The following is a 23,268-nucleotide window of genomic DNA, read 5'->3' as shown; positions in this document are numbered from 1 at the left end:
TGAGAACTAAAGGTTCATAAAACTTCAGAAGAGGAAGAGGAAGCACAGAAATCACAATAATCTCTATTATTTATTTAGTATTAGGACTATGGTAAATGTTTTGCATATTCTTGGGGTTGTTTCTTCTGCCTCACAGCAATCTTACAAGGAAAATATTGTTCTCATTTTTGGATGAGGAGTCTGAGGTCAGGGTGACTAGTAAATTGCTAGAGGTCAAAAGTTCAAACTTTTCTGCCTCTGTGTCTCATTAACAAATTCTCAGTTCTGTTTCTACCATTTCCCAACCTCACTGAGGTATACCAGGAAAGAGAACGCTGTGATAGGTGTTAGTATACATTTGTCAGGATGTATCTGGAGCCCTTGATGACAATGACGTATGTCAGGGCCATGACCAAACACAGGAAAACTATAATGAGATACAAATTACCCTCGGTCCTCCTGCCTTCGCTTTTATGTCTCCAAGGCCTCCTGCCTGTAACTGGAGACATCCTATACCATCCTATCTCCTAGGATGGCATCAAACCCAGGCCCCTGGCCTTGGCACACCGATGTTCCACAGACGTCCTGCTGCAGCTCCCTGCCCCCCACCCCAGCCCCACCGCCTCTACTCTCAGCACTCTATTTTGAGTTCTACCACAAGATTATCTATTTGCAACGAAGAAATAGAATTTACAGTAGATTTAGGATTAGCACATTAGTGAGAAGAGATTTTAATCCCAAAATTTCTATTCCTCAGGGGTAGACAGTCAGGCATTATAGCAAACACATATGCTATCACTGGCCTATGGCTCCCAAGCTTCAAGAAGGCTTGGGGAAACTAATCCCACAGTCTCATTAAAAACAAACAGAAGCTATTAGAGAAAGAAATGATCCAAGCTCTAAGGTTAGATTGGCTTCCTAGTGATCTGAGAGCTTGGACAAGTCCCCGTACGCTGGACATGAAAACACCGATAGTCTTCGAGAATGCCATAGCAGTCTTTTGCAAAATAAGTCGAACAATATACAGAAAACAATTAACACAGTACCTGGCACATGGGGGCATTCCAGAGTTGGTAGGTCTTTCTATTCTTATACAAACCATCGTCACCGGTCATGTAGATGAGTTAGTTGCCAAGGAACGTTTAACTTACAGCAAGAAGACCATTGCACATGTTTTGTGAAAACAAGACTTGGACTTTCGCCCAACATCCCTCTTAATGTGCCAAGCAAGAGACCTCCTATGCCACTGCAGGGCAAAACCAACTGCCCTGGCAGCCACGACCCTTTCTGGGGATGACCTGTCGGCCCCCAGGAGGTGGGCAGAAAGGGAACCAGGTGGTGCAGTGGACAGGGTGGAACACGGTCTGCTCAGGGAAGATAACTGATACTATTTCACAGTGACAATTACATAGCTGATCAATTTCCAAGCACGGTTCCCAATTACTGCCATACCCAAGAGTCATTAACTGTCAGGTCCTCACATGACTGAGCACAGTAAGCTCGAAGATTCACTTTTCAGGAGCTGAAGACCCCATGCCAGGCATTGGCAGACATCTCCACCCTGGGACACCCCAACATTTGCAAGGTCATGAATATTTTCACTTTCCTTCCCTAGTCTTCTCTTTCTCTCAGCTTTCTGCTCTCCTGCTCCCTTTTCTCCCACAGCTACACAGGTGTCGGTGGCAGTAACGACCGTATAAGTCATTGCTAAAACCGAAGGAGTTATGGATATTGGTGTACAGATACAGGTAGCACCAACTCATAAACGAGTGCAATTTCCAAATAACTCAAGTGTTTGGAAATGGGATGCTAGCCTGTATTAGGACATGCTGTATCTGCGTGTTAGGGCCCCACAACAGCTCACTCCACAATGTAGCTGAAACACTCTCCATATGCGCCTACAAAATAAATGTACAAAAGAAAACAAAGCCTCCCCAATCCCCCTCGGCCCAGAATTTGTGCATTAAACCATCCTCCAGCCCCTACTGCTCCTCAGGATGGTCCTCTTCGATTTTAGCCAGGCTGACTCTAAAATGAATTCCTAGAACTTTCACATGATTAGAATGAAGGAGTCAGAGGGGGACTGGGGTGTGCACTGAGGTGAGCAGTGCCCGCTCCAACAACACGTCCACGCGGAGCCCGTGCGTGTGACCTGCTGCGAAAACCAGGTCTCTGCAGACGGACCCTGACCCAGATATTATCCCGAGGCCCTGCTGGATCAGGGTTGGCCCTAACCAAGGACTTGTGTCCTTACAAGAAGAGAGAAATTGAGACACACAGAGGGGAGAAGACCATGTGAAGACACAGGGGGAGGCGGACACGATGTGTCTACGCGGCGAGGACACCGACTGCCGAAAGCCACTGGGAGCTGAGAGGGGCGGGAAGAACCAGCCCGGCCCATGTGCTGGTTTCTGACTTCGGCCGCCCAGAACCGAGGGGGACGACACTGTTCATTGTCTGAGGCTATCTCGGGTTCGGGCGGCACCGGCAGTTTCTCACGTCCTGCTCTGCTCCCGTGCTCACGGATGGAAAGCCCCCTCGGAAGCTAGTGAAGATGGAGAGGAGTTGAGCGAACGGGCAGAGCGTTTGCCTTCGAGGACAGGGCGAGAAATGAGGGGGGTGTGCAGAGGGCTGCGTCCAAGTGTCACCCAGTTCCGCCTCTGCCACGTGGCTGGCCAGAGGGAACTGCTTACTCCCTAGGGTCAGCCCCAGCCCCACGGGCACACTCCACCGACGGCCCTGACCAAGCTGCCGCCGTGTTCGCAGATCCCCTGCAGTTTCTGGGACGCAGCTCCAGAGGGAGAGGGAGAAGGAGAGAGGGAGAGGGGGAGGGAGAAGGCATGTGGGTATGGGTGCGTGCATACACACTCCTGGGTGCATTCACACACCAAGGTATATTTTCCCTTTTGGCTACGATCTTAATAGACTGCACGTCCTTTATGCTTCTCTCCTTTGTTCTGTCTCTTTTACTTACTTATTTATTTATGTCTTCAAAGAGCAGGTGGGGAGTGTTTTACTCACTTTTTAGCACCAGAATGGGAGGAAAACAACAAGACCGAAGCCTAATGGGTTTCACAGCTTTGTCCGGAGCAGACCCTGCTACAACCTCGCGTATTCATGAAAACGGGGAAGTGGTTTTCATTCATAGTCAACAAATATTTATTGAGCACCTGGATATGAGAAGTGGTATCTTCTTTTCTGGAGAAACAGCAATGGAAAAAAATAAACAAAAATGTTCCTCATGAAGGTGAAATTCTAGTGGAGTACACGGAAAAGAAGCAAAGTAAATACAGTAGTATGTTTGTGATAAGAGCTAAGGAAAAACTATAAAGTGGAAAAGGGAGCTTGAAAGTATATGTAGGGGGTGGGCTAGGGACACTGTTACCACTGTAATTAACCTCGTTGTCAATAACAGGAAAGGAGCAAAGGGAAGGACAAAGTATAGACATGTCATCTGGGCAGCGTCACCTGGAAGCTACAGCTTCACCCTCCCCTCCCCAGGGAGCTACCCATCTACTCCTCACAGATCACTGGGGGAAGGGACTGGTCAGGGGGGAAACAGACTCATGCCCAGTAAAGTTGGAGGGACCAGCAAAGGTGCCTGCTGTCAGTCACACCTGGGAATAGGTCATTGGCCAGAATAGGAGTGGCCACTGCAAGGGCACAGAATTTGTGATATTCAATCCCCTAAACAAGTGGCCATGGTTCACGCGGTCCCCACACACTATGGACTAATGGACTGTAACTAGCTACTGAACTGGGCCTGGCTACAACATGGAACAGAAACTCTAGACACTGGCTTTGCTTTTTGCTCTACTGAGTTCCCAGCTACACTTCTTCCAGAACTGGATTCAGGGAAATTGGACTTTGAAAACCCAGGGATGTAATTCCACACAAATAAAAATCACTCATCCTCCCATGCAAGTCTCAGAAAATTCTTTTTCTTGAGATATTGTCAGGACCCCACTCCCAGAACTCAGTGGGGAAAGGAATACCCCAAATTCTCCAATAACAATAAAGTGTCCAGAGCAAGCCTCACTGAGCAGGTGGTATTTGAGCAAGACTAAAGGGAGGAATGAAACAATATAATAGCTGGGAAGAATGTTCTACCAGGAGGCCATCATGTGCAAAGGCCCTGAGGTACAAGCATGGCTGGCACACCTAAGGAAGAGTGAGGATGCCCATGTGGCTACAGGGAGGTCAGCTGTAGAAAAGCAGAAGATGAGGTCAGAGGTAACAGCAGGCCAGATTATGTTAGGCCACGCAGGCACCAAAAGAACAGAGACTTCTACCCTGAGTGCTTTGAGTAACTGTTCAAAGATTTTAAACAGAGTTACCCTTAAATGGCTGCAAGACCTTTGGTAGGTCATTGATCTGAGCATCAGTTTTCTTGCCTTTAAAATGCAAAGGCTGTGCCAGGTAAATATCAAAGTTCTCTTCCAGCTGTAAAAATTGATTACTAGACATCTGAGAACGTTAGGCTCCCACAGGCAGATAGCTAATAAAAACATGACCTTCCTCTCCGTTTCACTCTGCCAAAGTTGACAGCGGTGACCCAGCACAGGCTTGGAAGGGAGCCTGGCTGTCCGCACAGCCAGCATGACATAGACGAGATGCTTTTATGCATGAAGCATTTCCGAATTGGGATTTTGAGAGAGGGGTAGTGAACTGCTGATCCCCAAATCAGACTCCCACGGGTGCTTAGGGTGTTCTAAATGAGGCTGACACGATCACCTGTGCACTGAATGTCCTGCTGCCTGTCACCCTGCTCAGGAACCCAGGTCACACTTTGGAAAGAACAGGGTGGTGGTGGGGGGGGGAATCAAGTTATCTTTCTGTTTCACAAAAAATAAAACTCTAAAGAAATAAGCATTTTCCTTTCTAATCATTTTGTATCATGCATGGAATATTCACTTTAATTTTCAAGTCTGTTTATTTCTTTTCTTATGAATCGTAAGAACTTTGCATAGTGTCCGCCCAGCATGCTTTCTGTCTAAATCCGCCACTGTGTGTGTCTTTTCATTCCCCTTTATTTTTCTGCTCCTTTGTCTGTTCAACTATGAAATCCCACAGTAACTTCAGCTAAACTGCGAGGCAGAGGCTCCTGTTGTTTTCTTTTTGTTTATTTGTGTGTTTTTTTAAATACCTCTTCCTCAGTGAATACACCAGAGCTCTCAGGACAGTTTCCCAGCTTCCCAGAGAAAAACCACAGCTGTGTGATGCTCAGCTCGTGCCCACGTTATACCCTTGCAATTCTACGAAGCAGTCCTTGTATTTCTGAGTCACCTCTGTTTCCACCAACGCAGCCTTAATGATCATATTACTCCCAGCAGAGCATCGTGTAAGAGTGACTGGAAGGTGTAGGTAGCTTCCCTCTGACCACAGTCTCCTATCACTAACAATTATATTCTAAGAATATGGCAGAAATGCTAGAAAACATGCAAAACATAAAAACCACAGTGACGGGATTCTAGATGCCTCACTGTGAAGAAAGAATAAGAGGCCGAAGACGGGTGGCTCGCCACCTTGGCCATCATGTCAGCACGGTGCCTCAAACATAGTAAGTGCTCACGGAATCTTCCATCAGCAAATGAAGACTGAGCAAACGCAAACACCATTGAAAGTCAGCACTGGGGGCTGACCTCCCTGCCTGGGCACTCACTCACACAGACACCACTGTAAATGAACCCAGTTATTCATTAACGGGGAAAGCAAAGGGAAGGGAAATATTATAGGCATGCCCAGTAAAGTCTGAGTGACAAAGTTCCTTGCCTGTCAGTCATGCCTGGGAACAGGTTATTGGCCAAAGTAGGCGTGGCCACTGCAAGCCTGGGAAGATCTGATGTTTCATCTCCTAAACAAAGAAGTTGCTCTCTTGCCTCTTGGTTCACGCTGCTGGTTTGTGGGGCTCTCACACTCCTGCCTTTGTCCACATGGCCATGACCCCACACACAGTGGACTGATGGGCTGTAACCAGCCTGATGCTACACTGGACCCAGCTGCCCCGTGGACGGAAGCTCTGGATGCTGGCTTTGCTTCTAGCTCTGCTGAGTCCCCAGCTGTGCGTCTTCCAGGACTGGTTTAAGGGAAATGGGACCCAGCGATGTGATACCACACAAATAAAGCTTTCTACCACGTCTCATCCTCCCATGAGGGCCTCGAGAGATGCTTATTCCATCAGCACCCCAAGAATCCCACTCCCACTAGCAATAAAGAAATTCCATCCACGTGTTTCCCCAATAACATGACCTTGCTTGCTGGAGCTCAGAATGCTCCATAAGCCATGTGCATGTCAGAGTGCCTGAGGTGACTGACTGAAGACACAGAGGTGCCACCCTCCCGATCTGAGGTCACCCAAAGCAAGAACACACACCAAATCCTACTCCTGCCTAGCAAGAGTACAGTGTCAGCGAGAAAGTAGATGAGGAACAGCTTCCTGCTCCAACTAATTTCCTTCACACTTTCTTCACCATCTTTATCATTTGGGTCCAGATGGCAAGAATGCAGGACACAGGCTCTTTTACTGCACACACAGGAACGCACAGGACTCCGCCCTCCCTCCTGGGCACAGGCCGGTCGGTGGCCGCAGTGTCCCCTCACCTCGGCAGCAGGGACTCCCTCCGGCGGGCGGCAGTGCAGCACGATCATGCCTTCAATGGGAACCTCCCTTCCCTGCGGATCTTGTTCAAAGTTCTTCCGCAAATCTGCAAAGAAGTGGGAGATACATGACACTTAGTTCCAGGGGCAGAATCGGTCACATTGGCTCCAAGCACAATCGCGTAGTGAGCTTCCTGCCATGACCTACATACACCCATGCAAAGTCACTTGTTTCAGGAGTTCCAGACGAGAGAGGCCCTTCCCCAAACAGGCACAAGCGCATTTGAAATAAACCTTAACGAAACTGCTCCTAATGATCTGTACTGATGAGAAGGATGAAAGAGTTACAGGGGAGCAGAAAAAAACAGAACACAACATGTTATGAGTCTTTGCCAGCATTATCTGCTTAGCAACAGATGAAACACTCGGCCTAATAAATTGCCATCCACAGCTATTATGCAGTTGAGATGCACGTGATTCTTATTTTTTTATTAACTAAAAAATACGTTATTAATCTGTAACCTCTGCTGTTCCCTTAACCCTCTAGGGACTCTAGAAGATGATAATAGAGTGAGATTACCTATTAGTCTTTTATTTGCAACCAGGGAGAAGGGGCCACATTGAACCACAACAAAATCTATAATCTAGCCAACCAAACACATAATTAAAAAAATGCAATGCCCTCTATTTAAACACAAATGCTGGGTATCTGTGTAGTGCTCTTCATGGAGGCCTCCGGGCACTCTGCAAACAAGCTGCACTGTTAACCTTTCATACATGGAAGGGAGCCGCTTGGAGAGGTTAATTGGCTGGCCAGTGGTCACAGAACATCAATGCAGGGATAGGGAGAAATTCACCACGCTTCCGGACACCCAGCCTGACTGTGAACCAGCAAAGCTTTCTCAGGAACAGGGACACATGGCAGTTCAGAAAGAGCTTCATTTGCATGGCTTTCCACTTGAGCGGATGCTTCATTAACAACAGGAGGACCTGACCTTTGCTTCCTTTGAGGTGTCATAACAACACTTTAATAATTTCACAGCACCAGCTAAATTCCTGCAGTCCCTTGAAAGTGTGAGCTCGCACTGCAATGACAGTTTTACAAGTCCTCCTCCATGTAAACGATGCCCCCTCCCTCCTTATGTATTTTTCTTCAATTGAGGATCTCAAATTACAGGCTGTGGATTTATTGATCTAATTTTCTTCAGTGCTTACAATAACATGAAATATGTTCCCTGTAAAGAGCGGAGCTCCAGAATCAGTTACATCTTTATAAATTTTATAAATACATTAAACTTGCTTTTAGCAAGTCAAAAATACCCGACGAATACCAAGCCCAGCAATCCATGTATTCATTTGCTTTTGAATTTCACTCTTAATGTTTTCCCTCCCAGAGGCAACCAATGTCTTTTGTCAGTGGTGCTATGTATTCAGAGATCTACATGAGTATATAGGAGGCGAAAGATCCTGCCAAGACTTGCACTGTAGGCAGATGGCACGATCCATCTTCTTATTTCTCTGTTGTCCCCAAAACGGTAAAGCCAGTTTCCTTGTGTCAGAGATGCATCTATATTTCACAGCCTTTATAATTCAGAATTTCTGACTCCAAGTGTGACGAAGGTCACATAATTGATGACGAAACTGTGAATGAAGGGACTGTGAGTAAACTCCAGAATAAAAATATCTCACCTTTCCTCCACAATCTTACCACAAATTCCCCTTTGCTCCCGCAACAAGAGATCTTTGAGTCGAAAATCCCTCTGTCTCGTTTATTTATCAAAACTATACAGAAATGAGTCTGTCATAGAGAGTGAGTGACTAACACAAGACATCAGTTTGCTAAAGGAAAGGGCTGTGTTTTTGTGGCAAATTTTGTTAGTGTGTTTGCCATTTTTTTTCTTTTCCTTTATTGCTTTGTCGTTTGAAGGAAGTCTTGCTCAGTGGTGCTAAAAACAGACTGCAGGTTGACAACAGCTAATATTCTGTGATCAACCGATTGAAGCACAGAGCCAACTGTTCAACAAATACATAATTAAATATGCACACACATAAAAGGAAAACCCTGTATTGACACCGGGATATAGGAAAGGGTATTATCTATAAACAAAATACTTTGAGAAATTTCTAGTGGATCTCATACAGCTGAGATCAGTTGGAAGACAGGGCCCACCCAACCCCTTACTCTTCCCAACTCACTTTTGAAAGAACTGGAAGAGTTCCAACAAGAAGCATATTAACGCCTCTTGGTGTGGAGACACAATGATTAAAGGCAATGGAAGGGGGTCAGGGAAAAACTGGCATGTCATATATTTGCATCCAACTCCCAACAGGCAGTCATTCATGCACCAGATAGCACACCAAGAGAAACACCCAAGTATCACCAAGGCCTGGCCTGCAGGGATACCAACATTTCTGACCCCCCAAAGAGGGCAAACATACTAGACAAATTTCAGCCAGCTACTGAATATAATACAAATTATTGAAATAGACTCTTAGAATCAGAGGTAAATGCATCCAACTCTACCTCTAATTTCCACCAGAGGTCACCCAACATAATTGGTTTCTGAATTGGCAATACCTTTAGCACCCATGTTAGTTCCAAGGCTTGAAAGATTCAGATGGAAACCTATGAAACTCCTAATAGTAGGAAAAATATCCCCAGCCACATAAAAAGAATTATAATAAAATGAAGGAGACAAACCATAGAACTGAAATTAAATGGCTTCTTCTTAAGATAAGAAACAAGAGGCATTTTCAGATAACGTGTAATTTAAGTTCTTTAAAAGTCAAAAGGAAACAGCAACTGAGAATCTAGAGTAGGGTGTTATAAATAGGATGACACCTGAGATCAAGGAAATTGCCACTATGCAGAAAACACACACACACACACACACACGAGAAAAAACCCCAAACTGCTGAATTAGTAATATATCTATCATAGAGATGGTAAATAGCATGCTTAATATTGCAGAAACCTGAATTAATGACACCGAAGATAGGGGCATCGGTCAGGATCCAGGCTGTAAAACAAAGCATACCAGTTGTTTTAACAGAAAATAAAATGTAAAGAATTGGAAAAGGAGAAAGGCCGAGTGGAACTTTGGGAGCAGGTCAACCCTAGAAGAGGGGAGAGAGGGACAAGGGGGAGAGGTTGGAGTTACAGAACTTTGAAGCTTAGCAAGAGATCAAATGTCCAAGGAGAGGCCACTGAGTGGTGCTAGCACCTCAGAACATCAGAAGTCGAGACCCAGACCTCGGAAGGACTGCCCACGAGACTGGTGCTGCCATCTCTAGGGGACATAATTTAAGATGATGGTTCTGGAAACATATGAGAAAACAAACAAACAAACAAACAAACAAACAAACAAACAAAAAAACAAGCTGGAAATAAGAAGCAACTGCCACTTCCAAGATGAAGACACTGCTGGCCAGTCTCCTCTGGCATCCCCATGGTGGGTCTGGTAAGGGCGTCCCAGCCCCAAGCTTCACTAATTATGGACCAGTGGTTTTAGAAATGGGAGGCAACAGTTTGGTAACCAACAAATCCCAGTTTAGAAAATTTCCTCCAGCAGAGCTCTTGTAAATGCTTACTCCATATCTGTCTTCCTCACTAGATCTAAGGTCTGTGACCGCGGACTTTGCGTCTGACATGCCCCCCTTACATCCCCAGGGCCTACTGGATATCAGAAATGGGACAGAGCCTTAATACATATATGTTGACTAAGTAAGCTAAGAGAAAAATAATTAAATGATAATGAATTTACCAGAAAAAGATGAAATAAATAACAAAGATAATACTGAGATGGAGAAATATCACATTAAATAGAATAGGAATTGTAGAATGAGACAACAAGCTGAAAGAAATGATCATCAATATAATAATAATAATTATTATTATTCTCTGAGCTAAAAAAAAAAAAGTGTGTTTCCAAAGAGGTCATTGGATATATGGCAAAATAGTTTAAAAAAAAAAAAAAGATATTAGATATATCATAGTTGAAATCTTGAATTTCAGCATAACAAAAATTTTTTTGAATAACAATTTTATAAGTTTATTTGTAGTAAAGAAGCATCTAACAATTTCATGGGTAGAAAGAATTAATATTGTTAAAATTTCCATACTATCCAAAGTCATCTATGGAGTCAACGCAATCTCTACCAAAATTCCAATTTTTTTTTTTTTTTTTTTTTTATCCTCACCGGAGGATATTTTTCCATTTTTTGTACAGATAGAGTGGGAGGGAGAGAGAGGAAGGGAGAGAGAGAGAGAAACATCGACATGAAGGGACACATCGAGTGGCTGCCACCCGCACGACCAACCAGGGCCGGGGACAAACTGCAACCGAGGTACATGCCCTTAGCGGGAACTGAACCCAGGTCTCTCCAGACCGCAGGCCGATGCTCTAACCGCTGAGCCAAACTGGCCAGGGCCAAAATTCCAATTTTTTACAGAAATATAAATAACCCTAAAATTCACCTGCAACCACAAAAGACCCCGAAGAGCAAAAGCAATCTTGAGACAGAAAACAAAGCTGAAGGCTTCACACTTCCTGATTTCAAACTTCACCACAAAGCTGTAGTAATCAGAACAGTATGGTACGGGTACAAAAACAGATACATAGACCAATGGAACAAGATTCAGAGTCCAGATATAAAACATCAAATACACAGTCAAGTAATACTGCACAAGGGGACCAAGTATGCTAACTAGTGAAAGGGTAGTCTCTTCAATAAATGACATTGGAAAAGCTGGATATTCATATGCAACACAATGAAATCCGACCCCTAGCTTACACCATTCACAAAAATTAACTCAAAATGAATTAAAGACTTAAATGTAAGACCTAAAACCATAAAGCTCTAAGAAGAAAACACAGAAAAGAAGCTCTTTGACCTGTTCTTAACAACAATTTTTTGGATCTGACATCAAAGGCACAAGGAACAGAAGTACAAATAAAAAGTATGACTACATCAAGGTAAAAAGTTTCTGCGCAGCTGAAGAAATGACCATCACAAGTGAAAAGACAACTTACAAAATGTGAGAAAGTATTTACAAACTATATATCGAATGGAAGGTTCATATCCAAAATATATAAGAAATTCAGTCAACTCAACAGGAAAAACACAAACGAGATTGAATAAAGGACAAAGGACCTGATTATACATTTTGCCAAAGAAGACAAAAGGTACATGAAAAAGTACTCAACATCAGTAGTCATCAGAGAAATGCAAATCAAATCCACAGGTAGATATCTCGTCACTCCTGCTAGAATGGCTATTATCCGAAGGACAAGAGACGTGCTGGTGAAAAGGTGAAGAAAAAGAACTCTTATGTACGTTTGGTGGGAATAAAATTGGTGCAGCCACTATGAAAAACAGTATGGAGGTTCCTTAAAAGTTTTTAATAGAACTGCCATATGGTCCAGCAATCCCATTTCTGGATAGGTATCGGACAGAAATGAAATCACTGTCTCAAACAGATGCCTGCACCTCTGTGCTGCAGCATTATTCACAAAGACAGGGAACCACCTCAGTGTGCAGAGGGATGAACACCACATGCACACGGATCATACTCAGTGTCATTTGCTACAACAGGGATGGACTTTGAGGGCACAAGGTTAGGTGAAATAAGTTAGAGAAAGGCAATCTCTGTGTGATCTCACATATGTGCGAAATCTGATAAAGCAGAATTACCAGAAAGGAGGAGTCAACTGGGGGTTGCCAGGGGCTGGGAGGTGAGGGAAAAGGGAGATGTCAGTCAAAGGGTAAAAATTCCACTTACAAGATGAATAAGTTCTGGGGACCTAACAGACAGCCTGGTGAATATAGTTAACAATACTGAATTAAATATTTGAAAGATAAGGAGAGATTAAATTTTAAATGTTCTCACTACAAAAAAAAAAAAAAAGTAAATATGTGATGTAATGGATATGTTAACTAACTGTATTATGGAAATCATTTCCCAATATAAACATATATCAAACCATCACACTGTACACCTTAACTTTACACAATGTTATTTGTCACCAATATCTCAATACATTTTTAAAAAAAGAATTATTTGACAATGAAAAAATAATCAGGCTATGACTAGAAGTTTTCTCTAGATGAGCATATACAAGAGTATAATTAGCCCTGGCCAGTTTGGCTCAGCGGTTAGAGCGTCCACCTGCGGTACAGAGAGACCCGGGTTCGGTTCCCGCTACGGGCACGTACCTCGGTTGCAGTTTGTCCCCGGCCCTGGTTGGTCGTGCGGGTGGCAACTACTCGATGTGTCCCTTCACATCGATGTTTCTCTCTCTCTCTTCCTCTCTCTCCCTCCCGCTCTGTCTGAACAAAAAAATGCAAAAATGTCCTCGGGTGAGGATAAAAAAAAAAAGAGTATAATTAATCGAATCGGTTTCTTTTTTTTTTTTAGTAAAATACATGGTACTAACTTTCTATTCCCAAACAAGTTATTATTCATGAGCAAATTGATAATAGTCTCAGACATGATTGAGTCAAGAGATTTTAATAAACCTCATACCCTTCCTGAAATTACCTTTTAAAATAAAATAAATGATGAAAACACACTCAAAATAATGAATTAATTGGAAGTTATGGTTTTAAGAAATCTGGCAGTGGGAAATAAAAAACATTTAATATAAGTCTAGATAATTTTTATAATATATAAAATTATTCATGTAATTACCTAAAACTCTGGAAAGAGAAGTGCATAACATCTCATAAACATGCATAATAACTAACCAACAGTAAAATGTTAAACTGCTAGGTCACGTGTTCAGAAATACACTAGGCAATATTGCAAACCAGGGAAGGGATGGGGGCTGGAGACTGAGGATCTGATTGAGTTCTGGGTTTAGGACTTACACTTCGATAAGTATCTTTATCTCTCTTTGCCTCAGTTTCATCATCTATAAAATGAGAATAATAATTCCCATTATAGTTTTTGTGAGAATGAAAGGCTAAGACATGTAAAATCCTTTCAGAGCTCTGGAAGCTCAATAAAGATCACTTGTGTTACTAAATCCTATCGCAAAGCCATGATGGCAAAAGGGAATGATTGTGTCTTAAATCAGATAGACAAATTAATTATAAAACAGAGCATTTTAAAGAGATACTCAAGGACTGGACGGTGTGGTTCAGTTGGTTGAGTGTTGCCCTGTGCACCAAAAGGGACACTGGTTTGATTCATGGCCAGGGCACATGCCCAGGTTGCAGATTTGATCCCTGGCTGAGGTGCGTGCGTGAGGCAGCTAATCAATGTTCCACTCTCACATCAATGTTTCTCTCTCTCTCTCTCTCTCCCCCCCTCCTTTCCCCTCTCTTTAAAATCAATAAAAAAATATTTTTTAAAAAGTATCAAAATAAACATCCATGTACAAAAAAATAAAATAAAATAAAAGACACTCAAATAAAAGCAGTAAGAAGGATATGATAAAAATGACATATGAATTGAGTGGGCAAAGACATTAGGATGCGCTTTTGGAGAAAAAGAAAAAAGTTAGATTTATGTCTTATTTATACCAAAGCAAATCCCAACTTAATAAAAATATTTTCTGCACAAAACCACAGCAGTATTAAAGTATTTTTCTTTATTTTTATTGTTGACACTGTTACAGATGTCCCCACCCCCCCTTTGCCCACCTCCATCCAGCCCATCCCCTCCCCACTATTGAATCTTAGGGTGGCGAAGGCCTTTCTAACTTAAAACTGAAGGAAGAACAAACACTTAAGGTAATGATTGGCAGATATTATTTTATCAAAATTAAAAATCAGTTTTAACTAAAATAGTATAAACAAAATTTTAGGCAGAGGCACCTTTAATATAGAAAGGGCACTTATGAAGCAAAATGAGAAGGATAAATGCCCTAAAATAAAATGGCAACTGGGCATAGAAACAGAATTTACAAAAGAAGAAACACAATGGCTAATAAAGACATTTAGGGGGACCAATATCACTATTTATTTAAGTGTCAACTAATAAAGCACTAATGTGGCCTTTTATTCATCCAAACAGGCTCTGTATGTCTTTGATGTAAATAATTTATAGCATTAAAAAGAGTATAGGAAACTAGACAGTCTTAAACATTGCCAGAAAAAATAAAAATGGGTAAGTAGGAAGAGCAAGTTGAAGTACGTGTCAAGATTACTTCAAGTGTTCATTTATATTATATGTCTGTCATCCCATAAATGAGCAAACAATATATGGTGTGTCCATGCCATGGAACGTTATTTGGCAATAAAAAGAGATGAAGTGCTGATACATACTACAACAAGGATGAATCTTGAAAACATGCTGAATGAAAGAAGCCAGACTCAAGAGCCCACACACTGTATGATTTTATTTCAATCAAATATCCAGAAGAAGCAAATCAATAGGGCCGGAAAGTAGACTGGTCATTGCTGCAGGTGGGTGGGTGGGTAGAGACATCACTGCTTGGAAACAGTTTTCTTTTTTGGTGGGATGGAGGGTGTTAAAATTGACACTGGCAATGACTGCACACCTCTGAGAGTGCCCTGAAAGTTATTTAACTGTACACTCGAAATAGGTGAATCAATTACAAGTATTGAGTTATATCTCAATAAAGCTACGATTAGAAAGAGTTCATTTATATGATTCAATAATTTACACTTCTAAAATTTTCTAAGAAAATGATTTGACAGCTATATAAAAATAGAGTATTGTGATATTGCTCAAATAATGATTTATGATGCTGAACAATTGCTAACAATCTAAATATTTAATAGCACCGGAATGGTTAATATTTTTTTGGTGCTTTCATATCATGGAATACTATACAGACATTAAAAATTAAAAAGATATGAACTATTGATATATACAACAATGGCCAAGATGAATCTTCAGAGAAATGCTGAGTGAAAAAGCCAATCCCCAAAACTGTATGATTCAATTTTTATAAAACATTATTTAAATGACAACACTCGACATGAAGAACAGATGAACGGTCACTGGGGGTTCAGGAGAGGGGTAAAAGCAGGAAGGAAGTGGACGCGCCCATTAATGGGCAACATGAACAATTTTCAAAATGGTATAAATGCTCTGTATCTCGACTGTGGCCATGGCAGAGCCCCAGCTGTGATATTATATTACCACAGTTTTATAATATATTACCAGTGGGGGAACTGGCAAAGGATACACAGAATCGCTTTTTACTATTTCTTATGACCGAATGTGTCAATAATTATCTCAAAATTGAAAATTTAATTAAAAAGAGAATTTAAAAATGTTCAAGCCCAGATGGTGTGCTCAGTGGACTGAGTGTCATCCCATGGACTGAAAGGTCCCGGTTCGATTCCCAGTCAGGAAACATGCCTGGGTTGCAGGCTCGAACCCAGGTACGGGGAATGCAGGAGGCAGCCGATCAATGTTTCTCTCTTACATTGATGTCTCTAGCTATCTCTCCCTTTCTCTCTCTCTAAAAAATCGATAACAATGTTAAAAAATTATTTTCAAGTAAATGTTTGAATAATAGTTTGTAGTGAATAATCTCTATCTTTAATATAGTTTTAATAAGTAAGAAGTGTCTTCCTTCAATTATATTTTTATGGAATGTATCTACTACCAAATAAAACTAAGTACAACTGCATTAAAAACTTATTTCTGGCCCAGCTGGTGTGGCTCAGTAGTTGAGCATTGACCCATGTACCAGGAGGTCACTAGTTTGATTCCCAATTGGGGCACATGCCCAGATTGTGGGCCCGATCCCCAGTAGGGAGCATGCAGGAGGTGGCCAATCAATGTTCTCTCTCATCAATGTTTCTATCTCTCCCTCTCCCTTTCTCTCTCTCTCTAAAAATCAATAAAGAAAAATTTTTAAAAAACAACAACCAAACTTATTTCTGCAGGTGGCCATTCTCTTAACTTACCTTCAGGTTTTCAGTAAATGTGCAACAGCCTCCTACATTCACACACGCTGCCAGACAGTGAGGGCGCATTACTGAACTTGACATAGACCATTCCAGCCCTCCCACAGCATATGTTTCAGCAGGGAGGACAGACATTAAACAGGTAATTCTGATGAGTAAGGAGATTAGAGAGGGGGATAGTTCTGTAAAAATGTAGCACAGTGGGGCCTATCTTAATCTAGTGAGTGATTCCAGGCAAGTTTCTCGGAGAAAGTTATAAGTAAGCAGAAGCAGACATACCATACCTCATTTACTTTTCAGTCAGACTTTTACTGGCTTAATTTTTTAAAAAACATCTATACACTCTCTTGTTCCTTTCCCGCAAGTCTGCAAAATGCTTGCCTGGCTACCTCTCTTTCCATAAGTTATCACAGCACAGAAGGACACTCTTTTATTAGACTTGGTCTTCTAGTCATACATATTGAGAGGATGGAACATAAATAGCTTCCTACCTTGTGATCTCGCTTATAATCATGCTCACATGGTCTATGGGAGGGAGAAAAGCAATACTTGTCACGTTGTTTGGTATAAGGGAACTAAACCGAACTGCACACATACACAAGATTGATGATTTAAAGATTTTATAATGGCAACTGGCATGGGGCTACAACATACGCTATAGGAAAGCCCTGAAGAGAAATCACTCAACATTTTAAAGATCTACTGGATTATTACAGGTATATTAATTATCTTCTTCATTTCTTTCTCTAGTTCCCCAAATTTCTGGGATGAACATTAATTACTTGTATAACCAGAAAAAACAATGTCCAAACATTTTCTCTTTCCCATTAGTTGCCCAGAGTCTCTTAATTAGACCACACAGAATCAGAAGCCAAAGAAGAAATACATTTCATTTCTCTTTATCACACAAGTTTCACTCCTACATGTCTATTGAAGAAGGAAGCAAGACGCACTCTATTTTAAAATCTTCAGTGAATTCTAACATATTCTTAACTTAATTTTTATCGTGGGACTCTGTGCACGAGGACAACGTTTTCCATCTGTTTCGTTCATTGCTTTGCCTCTAGTGCCTGGAAGGGTCTACAGTCATCACTTCCTAGTAAATACTGATTGAATGAATGAGTGAGCTTCCATTTCAGTTCATCTGAATGTTTATTACAAGCCCATATACAACCATGTTTCCAACAGTTAAGATGGCTAGGAAAAGCAAACACATGAATAGCCAACTGGGCTACAATGATGTTAAAGTAACACATTCATTCTCACCTTCGTGTGTGTGAGTGTTTTTTTGAATGATACTAACAAACATTGGCCCTGGCCAATTTGGAGCATGATCCTGTCTACTTCTGCTCCATCCTCATCTCACCACCCCATTCAGCTCTGCAGTCGAATGCCAACAAGGCCAAAAATAGCTGGAAACAAAAATATCAGAAGGGAAGAGGAGGGAAAGGTGATGAAGCCAGTTACTTGGCCAACTTGTAAATCATGTAATCAGCAATAGAACCATACCGTCAGCAGTAACTGCCAATAACTAGTGCATCTGGGGCTGGAACATGGGAAGCAGCAGCCTTCTTTTCCTCACCCCATGCCCTATTTGGCCTTTTTCTCATTTTCCTTTCATGCTACTATGTTAGAAAAGTCATTATAGCACAAGAAAATCAATAAAAATTCAATTGCGAATAATAGTTCTTTGCAGCTCAGCAACACTAGGGAGTTATCGGCTCATTCAATGTTCTGGCAGTTAATGCAATGAAATAAAAATAATTTACTCATTCAAACCAAATCAGCCAGTGAAAAATCATAGTCATTTAAAAAAAAAAAATAGGCATGGCCATGTTCTTTTAAGATCGCAGGAACATGGTACAATGTCCCACTAGTGTCCAACTACAATGGTATTCAAATCAGCTTCGAATCTTCCCCACCCATATTTTTCTGAAGAAACAACAAAACACATTTGTCATACATAAAAGGAATTTGTAACTTAGCCAAATACACATCAGTTGTAATGAAAGGGCTGGTTCACATGCGGAACAGATGGATGCCAGCAAAATGAGTCAAGGCCTGATGCCTCCGTTTGGTTCTGCCTCAATCTCCAGCCCTGATGGTTATGGTCTGAGAAGTCAGCTACTAACTCCAGGTCCCAAAGGAAGCGTATAAAAGGCTTCCTGTCTGGTCAGTCCTTTCCTCGATGATAGTCTTCTTGGATTTGGCACATTATATACACATCTCTTGCCAGCCTGGCTTAAACCCTCTTCCCTGCTCAGATCCAAATTCTGCAAATTTCTTAACCCACTGATCCATATTAATACTAGGCTGCTCCTGCCTTTTACTTCGTGTCTTTGCTGTGGACCTCCTAGTTCTGTTCTCCTTGGTCTCCTTGAAAGAAACCGGCACTAAAGCACAATTCCACATGTAGAGTCCCACATGTCAGGAGCACATGGTTGATATCTGTTTGTGCCTAAGGTTTCTGAATATTGCAGACTTAACTGCTGCTGAGTAAATCCTTCTGCAACCGTGAAGAAGAGACACCTTTGGCAAAGCTGAATTGCATGGGCCTCTTCATGTTCCCCTTGACCTCACCTTGGTGCCAGGTAATGAGCAGGATCTGGGAAAACAAGGAGTTGGGCTGATGCCTGTGGTCCTGTCAACAGAGGCTCCAGTGGCTGTTTTTCGGGGCCCTAGAATAACCTGGGAGCGATGTCAGACCCCCTGTGCTCTGCAATTCCTCTGCGGTTATCAATCAATCATTTCACAACTAGCATGTGTTATTAGCCCTTCCACGAAGTCAGCGCAGGTCATCAGGCACAGTGACATTGCAAAGGACGTATCCAGCAGCAGCGACACACGATGGTGGGCAGAGACAGCTGCAAGCACTCCGTTGAGCTATTTCCTCAATACATTCCACTCTATTTGGCTGCTTTTGTTTACAAGGACATGCAAAAAAATTCACTCAGATTCCCAAAGTTAAAGATTTATTTAAAAATCAGGAAGACAAGAATCTTAATTTTGAGTCCAAGACTGATTAGAAACCAAGACAGACCACACACCAGGCTTGAAAGAAAGAGTAAGGATCACAAAACAAGTAGGTCTTCATGGTACTGGTACATGGCCAGGGGAGGGGATGAAGAGATCCAGGGTAATTCCATGAACGGGGTGATGTCATAGTCTTTTTAGCACAGATGTTGCGTCTCTCACTTCTGCTCCTCCGAAACAGTAGTCTCACTCTATTCTGCTTTGACTCATGGCTTCTGATAGTTCCGGGTCACCACTGCCTGCTTCTTCGTCTTTCTCATTCAGTCACCACTATCAATAGCTGTTTCTCTTTCAGGATCAAGTCATACTCAGAGGAGCAAGAATCCACAAGCACATAATCACTCTTACTTCTTGAGTCTACTCATACGCCGCTAACCTGCCCGGATGTACATTCTTGGTCCGATGGACATGACAGTGGGCATCTGTGGTCCATGACTCGGCCACCTTCGTCTCAGAAGCCACTCAGGACCACTTCTTCCAGCAGGGACTATGGGTGGGAACTCCATGTAGGGAAACTATTCCTGAGGAAGAACTTGTGGGGTTTCCTTGGTCTCCAAGTTCCATAAAAGGCACTTTCTGCGCGTTGATTATATTGACGTGGCTGTGTCAACACGTAAGGACAGCTGACGTCGGACCTAAACGGCAGATCTCAACAATCTTCAACAGGCAACAGTTATGAGGTAAAAAATCAGAAATTCTCTGCTCCTTCGTTCTTAAGGCATTAAATCAAATTAAAATAAAGCGAATAATTCACATTTTGTATCTTTACATCACTTTCCAATGGAAGGTATGGGAACAGAATATCGTAAGCTCCACAGCCTATGTTTGTGAGTATGATTGTTCTGCTTACTGTGCTACTAATGGGAATATTGACTCTTATTTGAGTGAAGAAATAGCTACTGAAACAAAGTGCTTTTGATGTAGTTTTTTAAAAAATGCAGTTCCAGCCCAGCCAGTGTGGCCCAGCGGTTGAGCATTGACCCACGCACCAAGAGGTCTCTGGTTCAGTTCCCGGTCAGGGCACATGCCCTGTGGGCCAGATCCTCAGTCAGGGGGCATGCTGGAGGCGGCCAATCGGTATTCTCTCTCATCGATGTTTCTATGTCTCTCTCCCTCTCCTTTCCTCTCTTTCTCTAAAGATCAATGAAAAAAAAAATTTTTTTTAAATGCAGTCCCAGAAGCCATTGACTAGACCAAGCGGCTCAGTTGTCCAGAAACTTATAGAAAGACTATGCTGCTCGTCTTCCGACTGTCTGACTCCTACCCATGGCGTTGGTGAGACCCCACACCCCCTACAAGAGCACTGGAGTGCATGTGCGTGCACCCCAATGTCCCGGTGAGTGCAGGATGCAAGCAGAATCCCATGGCTGATGGGACAGAGTTTCCAGAACAACCCAGACGTGAGGAATCATTCCTGACTTCCCTCAGTGGCTCCCAGCCCTCCACAGGAAATCAGAAGGATGTGAACGAGCAAGGAGTTTCAAAAGAAGTGACCTAAAAATAACCTCAAGCTTTAATACTCAACGCCTTATTATAATTCAGGACTAGCACTGCAGAGAAATAGGAAGAAAAAAAGAGGAAAGAAAGAGCAACAAAGAAGACATATATTTTTTAACTACACTGTTAACTTTTATGACCCTTCCCCTGCCCCCCGCCACTCCATGTCTCCCCAAAGCCAGGAAGGTCGATGGGGACAAGCTGGGCCCAGTTTCCTGAGCACATACACCATGGGCTATGCCCCCAGACCTCCAGCACGCCTGCCTCCTCTTGGCTGAATAAAGCAATTGAGGGGAAGGAAGGTAACCTGCATTTTACCTGACCTTCCATCAGTCTTTCCAAAAAAATCTAAGAGATTCTCAGCCACAGATTGGTCACCTTTTTGGTAGCAAAATTTGTACCAGGTATTAAATCTTATAAAGAGACATAACCAATCATGTAGATAAAACTAAAACTGACAGGAAAGAACCAACCATTCGGAGGTTTGGGGAATGCAATTCAGAAAAAGAGAAAGATAAAAGACCCCGAAATAGGGACGATCGTGGGTGTGTGAGGAATAAAAGAAGGCACTGAGGCCAAACAGGGAAGGGAGCTTTGTACTGCGGGAAAGTGGGGGGGGGGGTAATTTCTAGGGGGCCAATATCCAGCAGTTCGGACAGCCAGAGGGAGAAGTTGAGCCGAGAGAACATTGTGATCTGGTTTGCATTTTCTTTTTAATAATCTTTCAGGCCACTGTGTGGAGAATGGATTTTAAGATGGCAAGAATAGAAGCAGTAGGATTATCACAGCAGAGAAACAACAATTGTTTGTACCAGATGGTGAGAAGTGGACAGATTCGAAATATGTTTTGAAGATAGAGCTGGCAGGGCTTGGTGCTGGGTGGGATGTGACTGAAGGAAACAGAAGAATCGAGATTGTGACACCTAGTTCATGTCGTGAGCCTCTGAGGGGACAGTCTTCAACCAGGAAAGGCACGGCTAAACACAGGTTTGCAGGAGAACTGATGATGAAATTGATGAAAACCAAGAACATTCCCTTTGGGACACAGTACATTTGAGATGCCTAGGAGATACCCAAGTGGGTATTAGATCAGGCAGTCAGTGAGCAAAGACACTGAGAAATAAGATACAAGGTCAGGGTGAGAGTAACCAGCATATAGACAGTACCTAGAGCCATAGAGTGAGAAATTTTACCTAGCGTAAGTCTGCGCATTAAGGAGAGACATAGACTACTGCAACGTTTACAGGTGGGAGGAGAGGGTAGAATCTGCACAGGAAACTGAATTGTGATCAGCAGAAAGGCGGAAGGCAGAAGACAGCAATGTCACAAATCATTCCTGGGCCCCACTCCCCGTGATTATGATTCCATAGCCCACGAGCTTTTCTTAAGTCTGAAGAGCTGCACATGCAAATTTGTACATCTCACATGCAGCAGGTCCTAGGCTCATCTATAATAAAGTGCAAAGCGCCCTGGCCTGTTTGGCTCAGCGGTTGGAGCGTCGGCCTGCGGTACAAAGAGACCCGGGTTCGGTTCCCACTAAGGGCACATACCTCGGTTGCAGTTTGTCCCCGGCCCTGGTTGGTCATGCGGGTGGCAGCCACTCGATGTGTCCCTTTCACATCAATGTTTCTCTCTGTCTCTCTTCCTCTCTCTCCCTCCCTCCCTCCTGCTCTATCTGAACAAAAAATGGAAAAATGTCCTCGGGTGAGGATAAAAAAAAAAAAAAAAAAAAAATCAATAAAAAAAATTTACTTAGCCCTGGCCGGTTTGGCTCAGAGGTTGGAGCGTCCGCCTGTGGTCTGGAGAGACCCGGGTTCGGTTCCCGCTAAGGGCATGTACCTCGGTTGCAGTTTGTCCCCAGTCCTGGTTGGTCGTGCGGGTGGCAGCCACTCGATGTGTCCCTTTCACATCGATGTTTCTCTCTCTCTCTCTTCCTCTCTCTTCCTCCCACTCTATCTGTACAAAAAATGGAAAAATGTCCTCGGGTGAGGATAAAAAAATAAATAAAAAAATAAAAAAAAATAAAGTGCAAAGCTAGTCAGTTGAGCCCAGGACTCAAACCCAGTTCTTCTGACGTTTACTTCTGTGTTCTTTCTACTGCTCCTATTTCTTCTCTGTAATGTTTTACAATCTGAGCCATCTGATCTATATGCTTGAAACTAAATCACCATCTCTTCCTCAGTTAACTCCCGCTATTGCTCAGACTTTACTCTCTTCAGTCAAATTTTTGGAAATGAGTGTTCATATCCTCTCTGCTTTCTCATTTCCTAT

At 42.7% G+C, this 23,268-nt stretch overlaps 1 protein-coding gene across 1 annotated transcript in view; it reads right to left on the bottom strand.

Annotated features, from left to right (window-relative positions):
• Positions 1–23,268, bottom strand: part of UNC5D (unc-5 netrin receptor D) — a 485,738-nt gene that overhangs the window by 175,696 nt on the left and 286,774 nt on the right. The window contains exon 4 of the mRNA XM_036250102.1: positions 6,580–6,683. Within this exon, the coding sequence (XP_036105995.1) occupies positions 6,580–6,683 (104 nt within the window). The remainder of the gene's footprint in view (positions 1–6,579; positions 6,684–23,268) is intronic.

Source organism: Molossus molossus, unplaced genomic scaffold, assembly GCF_014108415.1.
Source record: "Molossus molossus isolate mMolMol1 unplaced genomic scaffold, mMolMol1.p scaffold_m16_p_9, whole genome shotgun sequence".
Classification (NCBI taxonomy): Eukaryota; Metazoa; Chordata; class Mammalia; order Chiroptera; family Molossidae; genus Molossus; species Molossus molossus.
The sequence above is the reverse complement of the archived record's forward strand: the minus strand, read 5'-3'. Positions and strand labels throughout refer to the sequence as shown.